The sequence below is a fragment of the Phalangium opilio genome, unplaced genomic scaffold (genome assembly GCF_054372755.1).
Source record: "Phalangium opilio isolate 3A_F unplaced genomic scaffold, DU_Popi_V2 ptg000017l_1, whole genome shotgun sequence".
Taxonomy (NCBI): domain Eukaryota; kingdom Metazoa; phylum Arthropoda; class Arachnida; order Opiliones; family Phalangiidae; genus Phalangium; species Phalangium opilio.
This window is the reverse complement of record NW_028324151.1, coordinates 12,836,658-12,857,711: the sequence shown is the minus strand read 5'-3', so window position 1 is coordinate 12,857,711 and position 21,054 is coordinate 12,836,658. Positions and strand designations below refer to the sequence as shown.

Below are 21,054 nucleotides of genomic sequence, written 5' to 3'. Positions count from 1 at the left end.
TCAAATGTAACGTAGAAAGTCAGAGTTTTTCCACAATACCTGACGAACATTTAATTTTTGGGCTTCCGTGGCGCAATGGTTAGCGCGCTCAGCTGTTAACCGAAAGGTTGGTGGTTCGAGCCCACCCGGGAGAGGTGTTGTGGGGTCTCAGATGTAGCGTGTAAAGTCATAACGTTTCCACAAGACCTGACAACCATTTAATTTCTGAGCTTCCGTGGCTCAATGGTTAGCGCGTTCGGCTCTTAACCAATAGGTTGGTGGTTCGAGCCCACCCGGGAGCGGTGTTAAGGGATCTCAAATGTAACGTAAAAAGTCAGAGTTTTTCCACAATACCTGACGAACATTTAATTTTTGGACTTCCGTGGCGCAATGGTTAGCGCGTTCGGTTGTTAACCGAATGGTTGGTGGTTCGAGCGCACCCGGGAGCGGTGTTCTATAGTCTCAAATGTAACGTAAAAAGAAAAGTTTTTCCACAATACCTGACGAACATTTAATTTTTGGGCTTCCGTGGCGCAATGGTTAGCGCGTTCAGCTGTTAACCGAAAGGTTGGTGGTTCGAGCCCACCCGGGAGAGGTGTTGTGGGGTCTCAGATGTAGCGTGAAAAATCATAACTTTTCCACAATACCTGACAACCATTTAATTTCTGAGCTCCCGTGGCTCAATGGTTGTCGCGTTCGGCTGTTAACCAATAGGTTGGTGGTTCGAACCCACCCGGGAGAGGTGACGTGGGGTCTCAGATGTAGCGTAAAAAGTCAAAACTTTTCCACAATACGTGACAACCATTTAATTTCTGAGCTTCCGTGGCTCAATGGTTAGCGCGTTCGGCTGTTAACCAATAGGTTGGTGGTTCGAGCCCACCCGGGAGAGGTGACGTGGGGTCTCAGATGTAGCGTGAAAAGTCATAACCTTTCCACAATACCTGACAACCATTTAATTTCTGAGCTTCCGTGGCTCAATGGTTAGCGCGTTCGGTTGTTAACCAATAGGTTGGTGGTTCGAGCCCACCCGGGAGCGGTGTTAAGGGACCTCAAATGTAACGTAAAAAGTCAGAGTTTTTCCACAATACCTGACGAACATTTAATCTTTGGGCTTCCGTGGCGCAATGGTTAGTGCGTCCAGCTGTTAACCGAAAGGTTGGTGGTTCGAGCCCACCCGGGAGAGGTGTTGTGGGGTCTCAGATGTAGCATGAAAAGTCATAACTTTTCCCCTATACGTGACAACCATTTAATTTCTGAGCTCCCGTGGCTCAATGGTTGTCGCGTTCTGCTGTTAACCAATAGGTTGGTGGTTCGAGCCCACCCGGGAGAGGTGTTGTGGGGTCTCAGATGTAGCGTGAAAAGTCATAACTTTTCCACAATACCTGACAACCATTTAATTTCTGAGCTTCCGTGGCTCAATGGTTAGCGCGTTCGGCTGTTAACCAACAGGTTGGTTGTTCAAGCCCACCCGGGAGCGGTGTTAAGGGATCTTAAATGTAACGTAAAAAGTCAGAGTTTTTCCACAATACCTGACGAACATTTAATTTTTGGGCTTCCGTGGCGCAATGGTTAGCGCGTTCAGCTGTTAACCGAAAGGTTGGTGGTTCGAGCCCACCCGGGAGAGGTGTTGTGGGGTCTCAGATGTAGCGTGAAAAGTCATAACTTTTCCACAATACCTGACAACCATTTAATTTCTGAGCTTCCGTGGCTCAATGGTTAGCGCGTTCGGCTGTTAACCAACAGGTTGGTTGTTCAAGCCCACCCGGAAGCGGTGTTAAGGGATCTCAAATGTAACGTAAAAAGTCAGAGTTTTTCCACAATACCTGACGAACATTTAATTTTTGGGCTTCCGTGACGCAATGGTTAGCGCGTTCAGCTGTTAACCGAAAGGTTGGTGGTTCGAGCCCACCCGGAAGAGGTGTTGTGGGGTCTCAGATGTAGCGTAAAAAGTCAAAACGTTTCCACAATACGTGACAACGATTAAATTTCTAAGCTTGCGTGGCTAAATGTTTAGCGCGTTCGGCTGTTAACCAATAGGTTGGTGGTTCGAGCCCACCCGGGAGCGGTGTTAAGGGATCTTAACTGTAACGTAAAAAGTCAGAGTTTTTCCACAATACCTGACGAATATTTAATTGTTGGGCTTCCGTGGCGCAATGGTTAGCGCGTTCGGTTGTTAACCGAAAGGTTGGTGGTTCGAGCGCACCCTGGAGCGGTGTTGTGTAGTCTCAAATGTAACGTAAAAAGAAAAGTTTTTCCACAATACCTGACGAAAATTTAATTTTTGGGCTTCCGTGGCGCAATGGTTAGCGCGTTCAGCTGTTAACCAAAAGGTTGGTGGTTCGAGCCCACCCGGGAGAGGTGACGTGGGGTCTCAGATGTAGCGTGAAAAGTCATAACTTTTCCACAATACCTGACAACCATTTAATTTCTGAGCTTCCGTGGCTCAATGGTTAGCGCGTTCGGCTGTTAACCAATAGGTTGGTGGTTCGAGCCCACCCGGGAGCGGTGTTAAGGGACCTCAAATGTAAAGTAAAAAGTCAGGGTTTTTCCACAATACCTGACGAACATTTAATTTTTGGGCTTCCGAGGCGCAATGGTTAGCGCGTTCAGCTGTTAACCGAAAGGTTGGTGGTTCGAGCCCACCCGGGAGAGGTGACTTGGGGTCTCAGATGTAGCGTAAAAAGTCAAAACTTTTCCACAATACGTGACAACCATTTAATTTCTGAGCTTCCGTGGCTCAATGGTTAGCGCGTTCGGCTGTTAACCAATAGGTTGGTGGTTCGAGCCCACCCGGGAGAGGTGACGTGGGGTCTCAGATGTAGCGTGAAAAGTCATAACTTTTCCCCTATACGTGACAACCATTTAATTTCTGAGCTCCCGTGGCTCAATGGTTGTCGCGTTCGGCTGTTAACCAATAGGTTGGTGGTTCGAGCCCACCCGGGAGAGGTGACGTGGGGTCTCAGATGTAGCGTAAAAAGTCAAAACTTTTCTACAATACGTGACAACCATTTAATTTCTGAGCTTCCGTGGCTCAATAGTTAGCGCGTTCGGCTGTTAACCAATAGGTTCGTGGTTCGAGCCTACCCGGGAGCGGTGTTAAGGGATCCTAAATTTAACGTAAAAAGTCAGAGTTTTTCCATAATACCTGACGAACATTTAATTTTTGGGCTTCCGTGAAGCAATGGTTAGCGCGTTCGGTTGTTAACCGAAAGGTTGGTGGTTCGAGCGCACCCAGGAGCGGTGTTGTGTAGTCTCAAATGTAACGTAAAAAGAAAAGTTTTCCACAATACCTGACGAACATTTAATTTTTGGGCTTCCGTGGCGCAATGGTTAGCGCGTTCAGCTGTTAACCGAAAGGTTGGTGGTTCGAGCCCACCCGGGAGAGGTGACGTGGGGTCTCAGATGTAGCGTAAAAAGTCAAAACTTTTCCACAATACGTGACAACCATTTAATTTCTGAGCTTCCGTGGCTCAATGGTTAGCGCGTTCGGCTGTTAACCAATAGGTTGGTGGTTCGAGCCCATCCGGGAGAGGTGACGTGGGGTCTCAGATGTAGCGTGAAAAGTCATAACTTTTCCCCTATACGTGACAACCATTTAATTTCTGAGCTCCCGTGGCTCAATGGTTGTCGCGTTCGGCTGTTAACCAATAGGTTGGTGGTTCGAGCCCACCCGGGAGAGGTGACGTGGGGTCTCAGATGTAGCGTAAAAAGTCAAAACTTTTCCACAATACGTGACAACCATTTAATTTCTGAGCTTCCGTGGCTCAATGGTTAGCGCGTTCGGCTGTTAACCAATAGGTTGGTGGTTCGAGCCCACCCAGGAGCGGTGACGTGGGGTCTCAGATGTAGCGTGAAAAGTCATAACTTTTCCCCTATACGTGACAACCATTTAATTTCTGAGCTCCCGTGGCTCAATGGTTGTCGCGTTCGGCTGTTAACCAATAGGTTGGTGGTTCGAGCCCACCTGGGAGAGGTGACGTGGGGTCTCAGATGTAGCGTAAAAAGTCAAAACTTTTCCACAATACGTGACAACCATTTAATTTCTGAGCTTCCGTGGCTCAATGGTTAGCGCGTTCGGCTGTTAACCAATAGGTTGGTGGTTCGAGCCCACCCGGGAGAGGTGACGTGGGGTCTCAGATGTAGCGTGAAAAGTCATAACTTTTCCCCTATACGTGACAACCATTTAATTTCTGAGCTCCCGTGGCTCAATGGTTGTCGCGTTCGGCTGTTAACCAATAGGTTGGTGGTTCGAGCCCACCCGGGAGAGGTGACGTGGGGTCTCAGATGTAGCGTAAAAAGTCAAAACTTTTCTACAATACGTGACAACCATTTAATTTCTGAGCTTCCGTGGCTCAATAGTTAGCGCGTTCGGCTGTTAACCAATAGGTTCGTGGTTCGAGCCTACCCGGGAGCGGTGTTAAGGGATCTTAAATGTAACGTAAAAAGTCAGAGTTTTTCCATAATACCTGACGAACATTTAATTTTTGGGCTTCCGTGAAGCAATGGTTAGCGCGTTCGGTTGTTAACCGAAAGGTTGGTGGTTCGAGCGCACCCAGGAGCGGTGTTGTGTAGTCTCAAATGTAACGTAAAAAGAAAAGTTTTCCACAATACCTGACGAACATTTAATTTTTGGGCTTCCGTGGCGCAATGGTTAGCGCGTTCAGCTGTTAACCGAAAGGTTGGTGGTTCGAGCCCACCCGGGAGAGGTGACGTGGGGTCTCAGATGTAGCGTAAAAAGTCAAAACTTTTCCACAATACGTGACAACCATTTAATTTCTGAGCTTCCGTGGCTCAATGGTTAGCGCGTTCGGCTGTTAACCAATAGGTTGGTGGTTCGAGCCCATCCGGGAGAGGTGACGTGGGGTCTCAGATGTAGCGTGAAAAGTCATAACTTTTCCCCTATACGTGACAACCATTTAATTTCTGAGCTCCCGTGGCTCAATGGTTGTCGCGTTCGGCTGTTAACCAATAGGTTGGTGGTTCGAGCCCACCCGGGAAGGTGACGTGGGGTCTCAGTTGTAGCGTAAAAAGTCAAAACTTTTCTACAATACGTGACAACCATTTAATTTCTGAGCTTCCGTGGCTCAATAGTTTGCGCGTTCGGCTGTTAACCAATAGGTTCGTGGTTCGAGCCTACCCGGGAGCGGTGTTAAGGGATCTTAAATGTAACGTAAAAAGTCAGAGTTTTTCCATAATACCTGACGAACATTTAATTTTTGGGCTTCCGTGAAGCAATGGTTAGCGCGTTCGGTTGTTAACCGAAAGGTTGGTGGTTCGAGCGCACCCAGGAGCGGTGTTGTGTAGTCTCAAATGTAACGTAAAAAGAAAAGTTTTCCACAATACCTGACGAACATTTAATTTTTGGGCTTCCGTGGCGCAATGGTTAGCGCGTTCAGCTGTTAACCAATAGGTTCGTGGTTCGAGCCTACCCGGGAGCGGTGTTAAGGGATCTTAAATGAAACGTAAAAAGTCAGAGTTTTTCCACAATACCTGAGGAACATTTAATTTTTGGGCTTCTGTGAAGCAATGGTTAGTGCGTTCAGCTGTTAACCGAAAGGTTGGTGGTTCGAGCCCACCCGGGAGAGGTGTTGTGGGGTCTCAGATGTAGCGTAAAAAGTCAAAACTTTTCCACAATACGTGACAACCATTACATTTCTAAGCTTGCGTGGCTAAATGTTTAGCGCGTTCGGCTGTTAACCAATAGGTTGGTGGTTCGAGCCCACCCGGGAGCGGTGTTAAGGGATCTTAAATGTAACGTAAAAAGTCAGAGTTTTTCCACAATACCTGACGAATATTTAATTGTTGGGCTTCCGTGGCGCAATGGTTAGCGCGTTCGGTTGTTAACCGAAAGGTTGGTGGTTCGAGCGCACCCTGGAGCGGTGTTGTGTAGTCTCAAATGTAACGTAAAAAGAAAAGTTTTTCCACAATACCTGACGAACATTTAATTTTTGGGCTTCCTTGGCGCAATGGTTAGCGCGTTCAGCTGTTAACCAAAAGGTTGGTGGTTCGAGCCCACCCGGGAGAGGTGACGTGGGGTCTCAGATGTAGCGTGAAAAGTCATAACTTTTCCACAATACCTGACAACCATTTAATTTCTGAGCTTCCGTGGCTCAATGGTTAGCGCGTTCGGCTGTTAACCAATAGGTTGGTGGTTCGAGCCCACCCGGGAGCGGTGTTAAGGGACCTCAAATGTAACGTAAAAAGTCAGAGTTTTTCCACAATACCTGACGAACATTTAATTTTTGGGCTTCCGTAGCGCAATGGTTAGCGCGTTCAGCTGTTAACCGAAAGGTTGGTGGTTCGAGCCCACCCGGGAGAGGTGACGTGGGGTCTCAGATGTAGCGTAAAAAGTCAAAACTTTTCCACAATACGTGACAACCATTTAATTTCTGAGCTTCCGTGGCTCAATGGTTAGCGCGTTCGGCTGTTAACCAATAGGTTGGTGGTTCGAGCCCATCCGGGAGAGGTGACGTGGGGTCTCAGATGTAGCGTGAAAAGTCATAACTTTTCCCCTATACGTGACAACCATTTAATTTCTGAGCTCCCGTGGCTCAATGGTTGTCGCGTTCGGCTGTTAACCAATAGGTTGGTGGTTCGAGCCCACCCGGGAGAGGTGACGTGGGGTCTCAGATGTAGCGTAAAAAGTCAAAACTTTTCCACAATACGTGACAACCATTTAATTTCTGAGCTTCCGTGGCTCAATAGTTAGCGCGATCGGCTGTTAACCAATAGGTTCGTGGTTCGAGCCTACCCGGGAGCGGTGTTAAGGGATCTTAAATGTAACGTAAAAAGTCAGAGTTTTTCCACAATACCTGACGAACATTTAATTTTTGGGCTTCCGTGAAGCAATGGTTAGCGCGTTCGGTTGTTAACCGAAAGGTTGGTGGTTCGAGCGCACCCGGGAGCGGTGTTGTGTAGTCTCAAATGTAACGTAAAAAGAAAAGTTTTCCACAATACCTGACGAACATTTAATTTTTGGGCTTCCGTGGCGCAATGGTTAGCGCGTTCAGCTGTTAACCGAAAGGTTGGTGGTTCGAGCCCACCCGGGAGAGGTGTTGTGGTGTCTCAGATGTAGCGTGAAAAGTCATAACTTTTCCACAATACCTGACAACCATTTAATTTCTGAGCTTCCGTGGCTCAATGGTTAGCGCGTTCGGCTGTTAACCAACAGGTTGGTTGTTCAAGCCCACCCGGGAGCGGTGTTAAGGGATCTCAAATGTAACGTAAAAAGTCAGAGTTTTTCCACAATACCTGACGAACATTTAATTTTTGGGCTTCCGTGACGCAATGGTTAGCGCGTTCAGCTGTTAACCGAAAGGTTGGTGGTTCAAGCCCACCCGGGAGAGGTGTTGTGGGGTCTCAGATGTAGCGTAAAAAGTCAAAACTTTTCCACAATACGTGACAACCATTAAATTTCTAAGCTTGCGTGGCTAAATGTTTAGCGCGTTCGGCTGTTAACCAATAGGTTGGTGGTTCGAGCCCACCCGGGAGCGGTGTTAAGGCACCTTAAATGTAACGTAAAAAGTCAGAGTTTTTCCACAATACCTGACGAATATTTAATTGTTGGGCTTCCGTGGCGCAATGGTTAGCGCGTTCGGTTGTTAACCGAAAGGTTGGTGGTTCGAGCGCACCCTGGAGCGGTGTTGTGTAGTCTCAAATGTAACGTAAAAAGAAAAGTTTTTCCACAATACCTGACGAACATTTAATTTTTGGGCTTCCGTGGCGCAATGGTTAGCGCGTTCAGCTGTAAACCGAAAGGTTGGTGGTTCGAGCCCACCCGGGAGAGGTGACGTGGGGTCTCAGATGTAGCGTAAAAAGTCAAAACTTTTCCACAATACGTGACAAACATTTAATTTCTGAGCTTCCGTGGCTCAATGGTTAGCGCTTTCGGCTGTTAACCAATAGGTTGGTGGTTCGAGCCCACCCGGGAGCGGTGTTAAGGGACCTCAAATGTAACGTAAAAAGTCAGAGTTTTTCCACAATACCTGACGAACATTTAATTTTTGGGCTTCCGTGGCGCAATGGTTAGCGCGTTCAGCTGTTAACCAAAAGGTTGGTGGTTCGAGCCCACCCGGGAGAGGTGACGTGGGGTCTCAGATGTAGCGTGAAAAGTCATAACTTTTCCACAATACCTGACAACCATTTAATTTCTGAGCTTCCGTGGCTCAATGGTTAGCGCGTTCGGCTGTTAACCAATAGGTTGGTGGTTCGAGCCCACCCGGGAGCGGTGTTAAGGGACCTCAAATGTAACGTAAAAAGTCAGGGTTTTTCCACAATACCTGACGAACATTTAATTTTTGGGCTTCCGAGGCGCAATGGTTAGCGCGTTCAGCTGTTAACCGAAAGGTTGGTGGTTCGAGCCCACCCGGGAGAGGTGACTTGGGGTCTCAGATGTAGCGTGAAAAGTCATAACTTTTCCCCTATACGTGACAACCATTTAATTTCTGAGCTCCCGTGGCTCAATGGTTGTCGCGTTCGGCTGTTAACCAATAGGTTGGTGGTTCGAGCCCACCCGGGAGAGGTGACGTGGGGTCTCAGATGTAGCGTAAAAAGTCAAAACTTTTCCACAATACGTGACAACCATTTAATTTCTGAGCTTCCGTGGCTCAATAGTTAGCGCGATCGGCTGTTAACCAATAGGTTCGTGGTTCGAGCCTACCCGGGAGCGGTGTTAAGGGATCTTAAATGTAACGTAAAAAGTCAGAGTTTTTCCACAATACCTGACGAACATTTAATTTTTGGGCTTCCGTGAAGCAATGGTTAGCGCGTTCGGTTGTTAACCGAAAGGTTGGTGGTTCGAGCGCACCCGGGAGCGGTGTTGTGTAGTCTCAAATGTAACGTAAAAAGAAAAGTTTTCCACAATACCTGACGAACATTTAATTTTTGGGCTTCCGTGGCGCAATGGTTAGCGCGTTCAGCTGTTAACCGAAAGGTTGGTGGTTCGAGCCCACCCGGGAGAGGTGTTGTGGGGTCTCAGATGTAGCGTGAAAAGTCATAACTTTTCCACAATACCTGACAACCATTTAATTTCTGAGCTTCCGTGGCTCAATGGTTAGCGCGTTCGGCTGTTAACCAACAGGTTGGTTGTTCAAGCCCACCCGGGAGCGGTGTTAAGGGATCTCAAATGTAACGTAAAAAGTCAGAGTTTTTCCACAATACCTGACGAACATTTAATTTTTGGGCTTCCGTGACGCAATGGTTAGCGCGTTCAGCTGTTAACCGAAAGGTTGGTGGTTCAAGCCCACCCGGGAGAGGTGTTGTGGGGTCTCAGATGTAGCGTAAAAAGTCAAAACTTTTCCACAATACGTGACAACCATTAAATTTCTAAGCTTGCGTGGCTAAATGTTTAGCGCGTTCGGCTGTTAACCAATAGGTTGGTGGTTCGAGCCCACCCGGGAGCGGTGTTAAGGCACCTTAAATGTAACGTAAAAAGTCAGAGTTTTTCCACAATACCTGACGAATATTTAATTGTTGGGCTTCCGTGGCGCAATGGTTAGCGCGTTCGGTTGTTAACCGAAAGGTTGGTGGTTCGAGCGCACCCTGGAGCGGTGTTGTGTAGTCTCAAATGTAACGTAAAAAGAAAAGTTTTTCCACAATACCAGACGAACATTTAATTTTTGGGCTTCCGTGGCGCAATGGTTAGCGCGTTCAGCTGTAAACCGAAAGGTTGGTGGTTCGAGCCCACCCGGGAGAGGTGACGTGGGGTCTCAGATGTAGCGTAAAAAGTCAAAACTTTTCCACAATACGTGACAAACATTTAATTTCTGAGCTTCCGTGGCTCAATGGTTAGCGCTTTCGGCTGTTAACCAATAGGTTGGTGGTTCGAGCCCACCCGGGAGCGGTGTTAAGGGACCTCAAATGTAACGTAAAAAGTCAGAGTTTTTCCACAATACCTGACGAACATTTAATTTTTGGGCTTCCGTGGCGCAATGGTTAGCGCGTTCAGCTGTTAACCAAAAGGTTGGTGGTTCGAGCCCACCCGGGAGAGGTGACGTGGGGTCTCAGATGTAGCGTGAAAAGTCATAACTTTTCCACAATACCTGACAACCATTTAATTTCTGAGCTTCCGTGGCTCAATGGTTAGCGCGTTCGGCTGTTAACCAATAGGTTGGTGGTTCGAGCCCACCCGGGAGCGGTGTTAAGGGACCTCAAATGTAACGTAAAAAGTCAGGGTTTTTCCACAATACCTGACGAACATTTAATTTTTGGGCTTCCGAGGCGCAATGGTTAGCGCGTTCAGCTGTTAACCGAAAGGTTGGTGGTTCGAGCCCACCCGGGAGAGGTGACTTGGGGTCTCAGATGTAGCGTAAAAAGTCAAAACTTTTCCACAATACGTGACAACCATCTAATTTCTGAGCTTCCGTGGCTCAATGGTGTTATAAAGCACATCCTTATTTAGTTTAAAATACTTTATTTAGATTAAAATATCAACTTGGTTCTTTATTGTTATCTAACTTCTCTAGTCTAGTTACATTGTAAAAGTGCTCTCTCGTCTTAACAAGATCGTCGGCTTCCACTTAATGTGGTCACGTGTTCTAACCTAGTTCGGTTCAGTTCTAAACTGTAACATCTTTCTTTCTTTATAAATTTTAAACATTTCTAAATTTATAATTTTAATATTAACATTTTTTTTTTTTTTTTTTTTTTTTTTTGTAAAGTCTTATTGATAACGTTTGGGCGGGATACTTGGTCTACCACTTCTTGTTGCTGGGAATGACTGCGTTGAGATATTAGAACTTGTAAATGCCGATCTTTGCGGAGGTCCTTTATGTATGATCAGAGACCTAAGTATGTCCGTTGCTCCTTCTCTTGATGTTGCTTGTATAGGTGAAGATACCATGTTTTTATCTTTAGGTTTAGGACATGGCAAATTACCAGGTAGTGATGAAGGTATATGTACCAGCGTTACATTTGGGTGTTTCACTGATGTGGTGCTTTGTTGTTGTTGTGGTCTATCATGTATTTGTAGTGCACGATGTCCTTGTCTCAGTGTTGGTTCCTTTTGTTTCTGTTGTAAAACGTCCGGATCCTCTTGCATTTGCTCCTGATTTTGGTAGCGGTTAGTAATTTCCCTCTGTTCCGGTTCCTTTTCCTTGTTAATTGGAATTTGTGTTCTGTTTATATTTAATTTTGTTGTTGCCATTGGTGACTTTGTTTCGTTCGTGGGTGTTACTATGCGAGTATGTGTCCATTTATGAGTATTTTGAAGTCTTCCAGCGCTCCTTGAAGCTATATTGGTTCTGGGGCGTAAATGAATTCTTGTTCTGCGATAAATCTGTCCTTGTGGAGTTATTATCGTATATGAGTTAGGTTCGGGACCAATTTTCTTGATTACTGCTGGTAGCCAGTTTCTGTGGCTCGCAAAGTATAGCACTTCTTGTCCTTGTTGTAAAACTGGTAGATTTTTTGTTGAACGTGAGTTGTATTGGTTAGTCATTTCTTTTTGATGTAGCTTTAATGTATTCCTGGCTTGTTGCAGATTATATTTTGGTTGTAGAGTTTCGGTTGTTGTTGTTAATGGTGTTCGAATTCTACGTCCCATGCATAATTCCGCTGGGGAAGGCAGGTCCAGTTTCGGCGTAGTGCGATAGTTTAATAGAACTTGTTGCAAATCTCTTCCATCCTGTTGTGCTTTTACCAACGAATTTTTTATGGTTTGAATGGATCTTTCAACCATACCGTTAGATTGCGGGTAATATGGTGAGGATGTGATGTGTTCTACCGACCATTGTTCCATGGCTTGAGCAAATTCCCGAGAAGCAAATGGAGGTCCATTATCGGATATGAGGCGTTGCGGGGCGCCATGACGTGAAAACTGACAAGTTAGGAATTTAATTACTGAGTTTGCATTTGTGGATCCCATTTCTTGAGCTTCAATATATTTAGAAAAATAGTCCACTAGAAGAATATAATTTTGTGATCCTAATTTAAATAGGTCAACGCCTACTACTTCCCATGGGAGATTCGGTAAGGGATGTGGAGTCAGTGGAATTTTTTGATTTGCTCTAGCTCGATTATTACAAATTGGGCATGCGCGAATGAATTCAGTTAAATCTTGAGTAATCGTTGGCCAGAATACATTGATTTTGGCTTTTGCGAGGCATGAATTTATACCTTGATGCGTCCCATGTATGTCCTTCATAGTTTGTGTCCTCATTGCTGTTGGTATGACCAATGTGGTTCCCCGATAAAGCAGATCTCGAACAGTATGTAATTCATCTTGGTGAGGCCAGTACGGTTTGAGTTCCGAACTTAGTGCTTTATTGGTGCGAGGCCATCCCGTTTTTGACATCTCTTGAATCTTGGTTAATATAGGATCTTCAGCGGTAGCCTTTTTGTATTTTTCGTGATTGCTTGTGGATAGTGCTGTGATAGCGTGAATCGCTGTATGTGGTCCTTCCAAGTTATCCGTGTTAATGAGTACATGTTTTTGAGGAGTTCGGGATAGCATGTCAGCTATATGAAGTTGCTTGCCAGGTACATATATCAGTGTGACTTGGTATCGGAATAATCTCATTAGGAGTCTCTGCAGCCTTGGTGATATCAGATGCAATGGTTTCTTTGAAATTCCAATGAGTGGGTTGTGATCTGTATGTACGGTGATGGCGGTACCAGCGATGAAATAATGAAAATGCTCACAAGCGAAGACAATAGCCAGGAGCTCTTTTTCAATTTGAGCGTAGCGTGATTGTGTTGAATTAAAACTTGTTGATGCATATTCAACTGGGTGGCCTTCTTGCATTAAAACCGCTCCTACCCCGATTTGACTGGCCTCCACTGATAAGACTATTTTGGCTTTCGGATTGAAAAAAGCCAAAACTGGGGCTGTGGAGGCGAATTTCTTCAGTTGATCGTAATGGTGCTGGTGATCAGGTTCCCATTGAAATAGTGCATCTTTCTTCAGAAGGTTGCGTAGAGGAGCTGTATGGCGGTTGGCATCTGGTATAAATTTGGCTATATAGTTTATCATCCCCAGAAAGCTTTGGAGGGCTGGTTTGTCTGTTGGTGAAGGAAGCAAACTGATAGCTGCCACTTTGGCGGGGTCAGGTGTGATGCCAGAAGCATTGATGTGATGGCCCAAATATTTTATTGCAGGTACGGCTAGTTGCATTTTTGTGGAATTGAATTTTAGGCCGTAAGTTAAAGCACGATCCAGAATTGTTATGAGTCTTGCTGTATGTTGCTTCTCATTAGTGCTAGCGATCAGAAAATCATCAGTGGAGATGTGAACGTCAGGGAAATCTGATACTGGGTATAAAGAACGCATGGCATGTTGACAGATTTCTGTTCCAGTCACAATACCATAAGGGAGCCTGGTGAAACGAAATCTTCCATAAGGTGTTGCAAAAGTACATAATTTGGAGCTAGTTTCTGTGAGTTTTATTTGCCAAAAAGCGCTCATTGCATCCAGAACCGTGAAAATGCGTGATCCTCTTAATTTTGAAAATATTTCTTGGTTGGTTGGTAAGGGGTATGGCTGTCGTTTAATCGAGTTGTTTAGTTTTCGAGGATCAAGGCAGATGCGTACACGAATTTCAGCAGGATCTTGAGTGGGTTTTGGCACCACAACCATAGGGTGAACCCATTCAGTTGGCTCGACAACAGGTACAATAATACCCTGTTCTTGCATCCGCTGTAGTTCTTTTTGGACAGCTGCTTGGTATGCTATCGGTATCTGGTGGGCAGCAGAGATTGATGGTGTGGTATTCGGCTTGAGTTGAATAGAGTATTCGCCTGGAAGCAAGCCAATTTGATCAAAACATTCATGGTATTGTTTTAAAACTTCTTCTATTGCAGGGCTAGCAGATGCTTGTACTTGTGTTGAATGTGGCAGTATCGATGTCGATTGTATTCCCATTATCTGTTGTTCATTTAGTGCTTGCCATCTCGGCAAGACCGGGCTAAGTGGTTGATATTGGTGAATGATTAGTCCCAGTTGAGTTGCTGCTTGCGCTCCTAATATAGGGGTGCGATTTTCCTTCGTAATGTAGAATGGGAATATAGACATCGCGTTGGTTGAAGCGCATGGTATATTCGTAACGCCCATGATAGGGACTGAGTGACCTGAATAAGCTGTGATTGTGTATAATGGCGGTTGTATAGGTGGTTGTTGTGGAAGGGCCTTGTACATCTGTTCGGTAATTATGTTTACTTGAGAGCCAGTATCCACTTTAAAAATTGTTGGAGCATCGAATAAGTATATTTCATCATAGATCTGATCGGGTTGTTGCGATAATGCTTCTATGGTGAGCGGTGATTGCTTTGGTAGTTCTTCAGAATTGTTAGGATGGGTTGTCAGGCAGTAGGTGCTGTACTGTAGAATTTCATCGTGTGGTGTGGGATCATAACACGTGAATGGGTCCCCATAGTCACCATTGGAAGGTTGAGTCTCATAGTTCGAGTAGGGATCATGGAGTTGAGAATCGTCATTAGGTTCATATTCTTGGTTTGGTATGTGTGGTTCTTCTGTGTTCAGTGCATGCGACGAGCGACATCGGGTGGCCCAGTGACCTCGGACGCCACATTTCAGACACGACGAGGTTTGTGCAGGGCAAGGACGTGACGGGTGTTGCATGCCGCATCGAGAACACCGATTTGAGTATGAAGAGTTCTGTGGTAACGGTGAATAGTGATGTGGTCGTGAAGAATGTCCTGCACGCTGATTATGTTGTACGTTGCGAGGGGTAAAACGGTTAGAATGAGCTGACGATGGCGGCTGTCTGTATTGAGAGCGAGTAAAAGGACGGAACCTTTGTGAGCTGCCGCAACGTTGTAGAGCGTCGAGTGTATTTGGGGGTTGAGATTGAGAGGGAGCCATAGCACCGGCATATACCCCCGAAATTTCATCAGCTTGACAGATCTGTATGGCTTCTTGAAGTGTTAGACGAGGAATAGACAGAAGGCGTTTTCTTGTGAGTTCTTGTTTAATTCCCATGACTATCATGAGTGTGATGAGATCATCAAGAAGGGCCCCTAAGGCACAGTTCTGGGCCTTGGTTTTGAGATCGATGAGAAATTCATCAAAAGTTTGGTTGTCGGCCTGTTTTGTGCATATAAACACGTAGCGGAGATACGTGACGTTTTTATAAGGTTCATAATACCTATCGAAGGCGGCGAAGATCACTGATAGGGTACGTGCATCATCTATTTCTGGTATAGTGAGTGTATTGTAGATGCGACGCCCGGAGGTGCCCAGTATGTGCAAGAAAATGGCACGTTGTCGCGCTACTGGTTCAGCGTCGAGGTTGGAGGCGACCGCATAAATCTCGAAGCACTCTTTATATTCTCGCCAGGCCGAGGCTGGATCAGGGCCAGGAACAAATTGAGCCGGGCCTTTGAAAGTCGTCATTGCAAAGTTAGGCCTATACGGAGGCCGGGAGAGAAAGGCAATTGACAAACAAACGCGTGAAAGTCCGTAGAACCTCTATCACCATGTTATAAAGCACATCCTTATTTAGTTTAAAATACTTTATTTAGATTAAAATATCAACTTGGTTCTTTATTGTTATCTAACTTCTCTAGTCTAGTTACATTGTAAAAGTGCTCTCTCGTCTTAACAAGATCGTCGGCTTCCACTTAATGTGGTCACGTGTTCTAACCTAGTTCGGTTCAGTTCTAAACTGTAACAAATGGTTAGCGCGTTCGTATGTTAACCAATAGGTTGGTGGTTCGAGCCCACCCGGGAGAGGTGACGTGGGGTCTCAGATGTAGCGTGAAAAGTCATAACGTTTCCCCTATACGTGACAACCATTTAATTTCTGAGCTCCCGTGGCTCAATGGTTGTCGCGTTCGGCTGTTAACCAATAGGTTGGTGGTTCGAGCCCACCCGGGAGAGGTGACGTGGGGTCTCAGATGTAGCGTAAAAAGTCAAAACTTTTCTACAATACGTGACAACCATTTAATTTCTGAGCTTCCGTGGCTCAATAGTTAGCGCGTTCGGCTGTTAACCAATAGGTTCGTGGTTCGAGCCTACCCGGGAGCGGTGTTAAGGGATCTTAAATGTAACGTAAAAAGTCAGAGTTTTTCCATAATACCTGACGAACATTTAATTTTTGGGCTTCCGTGAAGCAATGGTTAGCGCGTTCGGTTGTTAACCGAAAGGTTGGTGGTTCGAGCGCACCCAGGAGCGGTGTTGTGTAGTCTCAAATGTAACGTAAAAAGAAAAGTTTTCCACAATACCTGACGAACATTTAATTTTTGGGCTTCCGTGGCGCAATGGTTAGCGCGTTCAGCTGTTAACCAAAAGGTTGGTGGTTCGAGCCCACCCGGGAGAGGTGACGTGGGGTCTCAGATGTAGCGTGAAAAGTCATAACTTTTCCACAATACCTGACAACCATTTAATTTCTGAGCTTCCGTGGCTCAATGGTTAGCGCGTTCGGCTGTTAACCAATAGGTTGGTGGTTCGAGCCCACCCGGGAGCGGTGTTAAGGGACCTCAAATGTAACGTAAAAAGTCAGGGTTTTTCCACAATACCTGACGAACATTTAATTTTTGGGCTTCCGTGACGCAATGGTTAGCGCGTTCAGCTGTTAACCGAAAGGTTGGTGGTTCAAGCCCACCCGGGAGAGGTGTTGTGGGGTCTCAGATGTAGCGTAAAAAGTCAAAACTTTTCCACAATACGTGACAACCATTAAATTTCTAAGCTTGCGTGGCTAAATGTTTAGCGCGTTCGGCTGTTAACCAATAGGTTGGTGGTTCGAGCCCACCCGGGAGCGGTGTTAAGGCACCTTAAATGTAACGTAAAAAGTCAGAGTTTTTCCACAATACCTGACGAATATTTAATTGTTGGGCTTCCGTGGCGCAATGGTTAGCGCGTTCGGTTGTTAACCGAAAGGTTGGTGGTTCGAGCGCACCCTGGAGCGGTGTTGTGTACTCTCAAATGTAACGTAAAAAGAAAAGTTTTTCCACAATACCTGACGAACATTTAATTTTTGGGCTTCCGTGGCGCAATGGTTAGCGCGTTCAGCTGTTAACCGAAAGGTTGGTGGTTCGAGCCCACCCGGGAGAGGTGACGTGGGGTCTCAGATGTAGCGTAAAAAGTCAAAACTTTTCCACAATACGTGACAAACATTTAATTTCTGAGCTTCCGTGGCTCAATGGTTAGCGCTTTCGGCTGTTAACCAATAGGTTGGTGGTTCGAGCCCACCCGGGAGCGGTGTTAAGGGACCTCAAATGTAACGTAAAAAGTCAGAGTTTTTCCACAATACCTGACGAACATTTAATTTTTGGGCTTCCGTGGCGCAATGGTTAGCGCGTTCAGCTGTTAACCAAAAGGTTGGTGGTTCGAGCCCACCCGGGAGAGGTGACGTGGGGTCTCAGATGTAGCGTGAAAAGTCATAACTTTTCCACAATACCTGACAACCATTTAATTTCTGAGCTTCCGTGGCTCAATGGTTAGCGCGTTCGGCTGTTAACCAATAGGTTGGTGGTTCGAGCCCACCCGGGAGCGGTGTTAAGGGACCTCAAATGTAACGTAAAAAGTCAGGGTTTTTCCACAATACCTGACGAACATTTAATTTTTGGGCTTCCGAGGCGCAATGGTTAGCGCGTTCAGCTGTTAACCGAAAGGTTGGTGGTTCGAGCCCACCCGGGAGAGGTGACTTGGGGTCTCAGATGTAGCGTAAAAAGTCAAAACTTTTCCACAATACGTGACAACCATCTAATTTCTGAGCTTCCGTGGCTCAATGGTTAGCGCGTTCGTATGTTAACCAATAGGTTGGTGGTTCGAGCCCACCCGGGAGAGGTGACGTGGGGTCTCAGATGTAGCGTGAAAAGTCATAACGTTTCCCCTATACGTGACAACCATTTAATTTCTGAGCTCCCGTGGCTCAATGGTTGTCGCGATCGGCTGTTAACCAATAGGTTGGTGGTTCGAGCCCACCCGGGAGAGGTGACGTGGGGTCTCAGATGTAGCGTAAAAAGTCAAAACTTTTCTACAATACGTGACAACCATTTAATTTCTGAGCTTCCGTGGCTCAATAGTTAGCGCGTTCGGCTGTTAACCAATAGGTTCGTGGTTCGAGCCTACCCGGGAGCGGTGTTAAGGGATCTTAAATGTAACGTAAAAAGTCAGAGTTTTTCCATAATACCTGACGAACATTTAATTTTTGGGCTTCCGTGAAGCAATGGTTAGCGCGTTCGGTTGTTAACCGAAAGGTTGGTGGTTCGAGCGCACCCAGGAGCGGTGTTGTGTAGTCTCAAATGTAACGTAAAAAGAAAAGTTTTCCACAATACCTGACGAACATTTAATTTTTGGGCTTCCGTGGCGCAATGGTTAGCGCGTTCAGCTGTTAACCAAAAGGTTGGTGGTTCGAGCCCACCCGGGAGAGGTGACGTGGGGTCTCAGATGTAGCGTGAAAAGTCATAACTTTTCCACAATACCTGACAACCATTTGATTTCTGAGCTTCCGTGGCTCAATGGTTAGCGCGTTCGGCTGTTAACCAATAGGTTGGTGGTTCGAGCCCACCCGGGAGCGGTGTTAAGGGACCTCAAATGTAACGTAAAAAGTCAGGGTTTTTCCACAATACCTGACGAACATTTAATTTTTGGGCTTCCGAGGCGCAATGGTTAGCGCGTTCAGCTGTTAACCGAAAGGTTGGTGGTTCGAGCCCACCCGGGAGAGGTGACTTGGGGTCTCAGATGTAGCGTAAAAAGTCAAAACTTTTCCACAATACGTGACAACCATCTAATTTCTGAGCTTCCGTGGCTCAATGGTTAGCGCGTTCGTATGTTAACCAATAGGTTGGTGGTTCGAGCCCACCCGGGAGAGGTGACGTGGGGTCTCAGATGTAGCGTGAAAAGTCATAACGTTTCCCCTATACGTGACAACCATTTAATTTTTGAGCTCCCGTGGCTCAATGGTTGTCGCGTTCGGCTGTTAACCAATAGGTTGGTGGTTCGAGCCCACCCGGGAGAGGTGACGTGGGGTCTCAGATGTAGCGTAAAAAGTCAAAACTTTTCTACAATACGTGACAACCATTTAATTTCTGAGCTTCCGTGGCTCAATAGTTAGCGCGTTCGGCTGTTAACCAATAGGTTCGTGGTTCGAGCCTACCCGGGAGCGGTGTTAAGGGATCTTAAATGTAACGTAAAAAGTCAGAGTTTTTCCATAATACCTGACGAACATTTAATTTTTGGGCTTCCGTGAAGCAATGGTTAGCGCGTTCGGTTGTTAACCGAAAGGTTGGTGGTTCGAGCGCACCCAGGAGCGGTGTTGTGTAGTCTCAAATGTAACGTAAAAAGAAAAGTTTTCCACAATACCTGACGAACATTTAATTTTTGGGCTTCCGTGGCGCAATGGTTAGCGCGTTCAGCTGTTAACCAAAAGGTTGGTGGTTCGAGCCCACCCGGGAGAGGTGACGTGGGGTCTCAGATGTAGCGTGAAAAGTCATAACTTTTCCACAATACCTGACAACCATTTAATTTCTGAGCTTCCGTGGCTCAATGGTTAGCGCGTTCGGCTGTTAACCAATAGGTTGGTGGTTCGAGCCCACCCGGGAGCGGTGTTAAGGGACCTCAAATGTAACGTAAAAAGTCAGGGTTTTTCCACAATACCTGACGAACATTTAATTTTTGGGCTTCCGAGGCGCAATGGTTAGCGCGTTCAGCTGTTAACCGAAAGGTTGGTGGTTCGAGCCCACCCGGGAGAGGTGACTTGGGGTCTCAGATGTAGCGTAAAAAGTCAAAACTTTTCCACAATACGTGACAACCATTTAATTTCTGAGCTTCCGTGGCTCAATGGTTAGCGCGTTCGTATGTTAACCAATAGGTTGGTGGTTCGAGCCCACCCGGGAGAGGTGACGTGGGGTCTCAGATGTAGCGTGAAAAGTCATAACGTTTCCCCTATACGTGACAACCATTTAATTTCTGAGCTCCCGTGGCTCAATGGTTGTCGCGTTCGGCTGTTAACCAATAGGTTGGTGGTTCGAGCCCACCCGGGAGAGGTGACGTGGGGTCTCAGATGTAGCGTAAAAAGTCAAAACTTTTCTACAATACGTGACAACCATTTAATTTCTGAGCTTCCGTGGCTCAATAGTTAGCGCGTTCGGCTGTTAACCAATAGGTTCGTGGTTCGAGCCTACCCGGGAGCGGTGTTAAGGGATCTTAAATGTAACGTAAAAAGTCAGAGTTTTTCCATAATACCTGACGAACATTTAATTTTTGGGCTTCCGTGAAGCAATGGTTAGCGCGTTCGGTTGTTAACCGAAAGGTTGGTGGTTCGAGCGCACCCAGGAGCGGTGTTGTGTAGTCTCAAATGTAACGTAAAAAGAAAAGTTTTCCACAATACCTGACGAACATTTAATTTTTGGGCTTCCGTGGCGCAATGGTTAGCGCGTTCAGCTGTTAACCAATAGGTTCGTGGTTCGAGCCTACCCGGGAGCGGTGTTAAGGGATCTTAAATGAAACGTAAAAAGAAAAGTTTTTCCACAATACCTGACGAACATTTAATTTTTGGGCTTCCGTGGCGCAATGGTTAGCGCGTTCAGCTGTTAACCAAAAGGTTGGTGGTTCGAGCCCACCCGGGAGAGGTGACGTGGGGTCTCAGATGTAGCGTGAAAAGTCATAACTTTTCCACAATACCTGACAACCATTTAATTTCTGAGCTTCCGTGGCTCAATGGTTAGCGCGTTCGGCTGTTAACCAATAGGTTGGTGGTTCGAGCCCACCCGGGAGCGGTGTTAAGGGACCTCAAATGTAACGTAAAAAGTCAGAGTTTTTCCACAATACCTGACGAACATTTAATTTTTGGGCTTCCGTAGCGCAATGGTTAGCGCGTTCAGCTGTTAACCGAAAGGTTGGTGGTTCGAGCCCACCCGGGAGAGGTGACGTGGGGTCTCAGATGTAGCGTAAAAAGTCAAAACTTTTCCACAATACGTGACAACCATTTAATTTCTGAGCTTCCGTGGCTCAATGGTTAGCGCGTTCGGCTGTTAACCAATAGGTTGGTGGTTCGAGCCCATCCGGGAGAGGTGACGTGGGGTCTCAGATGTAGCGTGAAAAGTCATAACTTTTCCCCTATACGTGACAACCATTTAATTTCTGAGCTCCCGTGGCTCAATGGTTGTCGCGTTCGG

At 46.2% G+C, this 21,054-nt stretch overlaps 1 protein-coding gene and 3 non-coding genes across 4 annotated transcripts; 3 read left to right on the top strand and 1 right to left on the bottom strand.

Moving 5' to 3' along the window:
* The first annotated feature begins 208 nt into the window (after positions 1-208).
* TRNAK-CUU (transfer RNA lysine (anticodon CUU)) lies at positions 209-281 on the top strand. The gene has a single exon. It is a non-coding gene; the product is annotated as a tRNA-Lys (tRNA).
* A 7,411-nt stretch (positions 282-7,692) lies between these two features.
* TRNAY-GUA (transfer RNA tyrosine (anticodon GUA)) lies at positions 7,693-7,765 on the top strand. Its single transcript has one exon. It is a non-coding gene; the product is annotated as a tRNA-Tyr (tRNA).
* Positions 7,766-9,600: 1,835 nt separating this feature from the next.
* Positions 9,601-9,673, top strand: TRNAY-GUA (transfer RNA tyrosine (anticodon GUA)). Its single transcript has one exon. It is a non-coding gene; the product is annotated as a tRNA-Tyr (tRNA).
* Positions 9,674-10,639: 966 nt separating this feature from the next.
* On the bottom strand, positions 10,640-15,328 carry LOC149704100 (uncharacterized). Its single transcript, XM_089867186.1, has one exon. It carries the CDS (start codon positions 15,326-15,328, stop codon positions 10,640-10,642), a length of 4,689 nt encoding a protein of 1,562 aa, XP_089723312.1.
* Between the last annotated feature and the right edge of the window lie 5,726 nt (positions 15,329-21,054).

Coding starts and splice junctions, on each gene's coding strand:
- LOC149704100 (XM_089867186.1), bottom strand. CDS start 15,328: ATGACGACTTTCAAAGGCCCGGCTCAATTTGTTCCTGGCCCTGATCCA.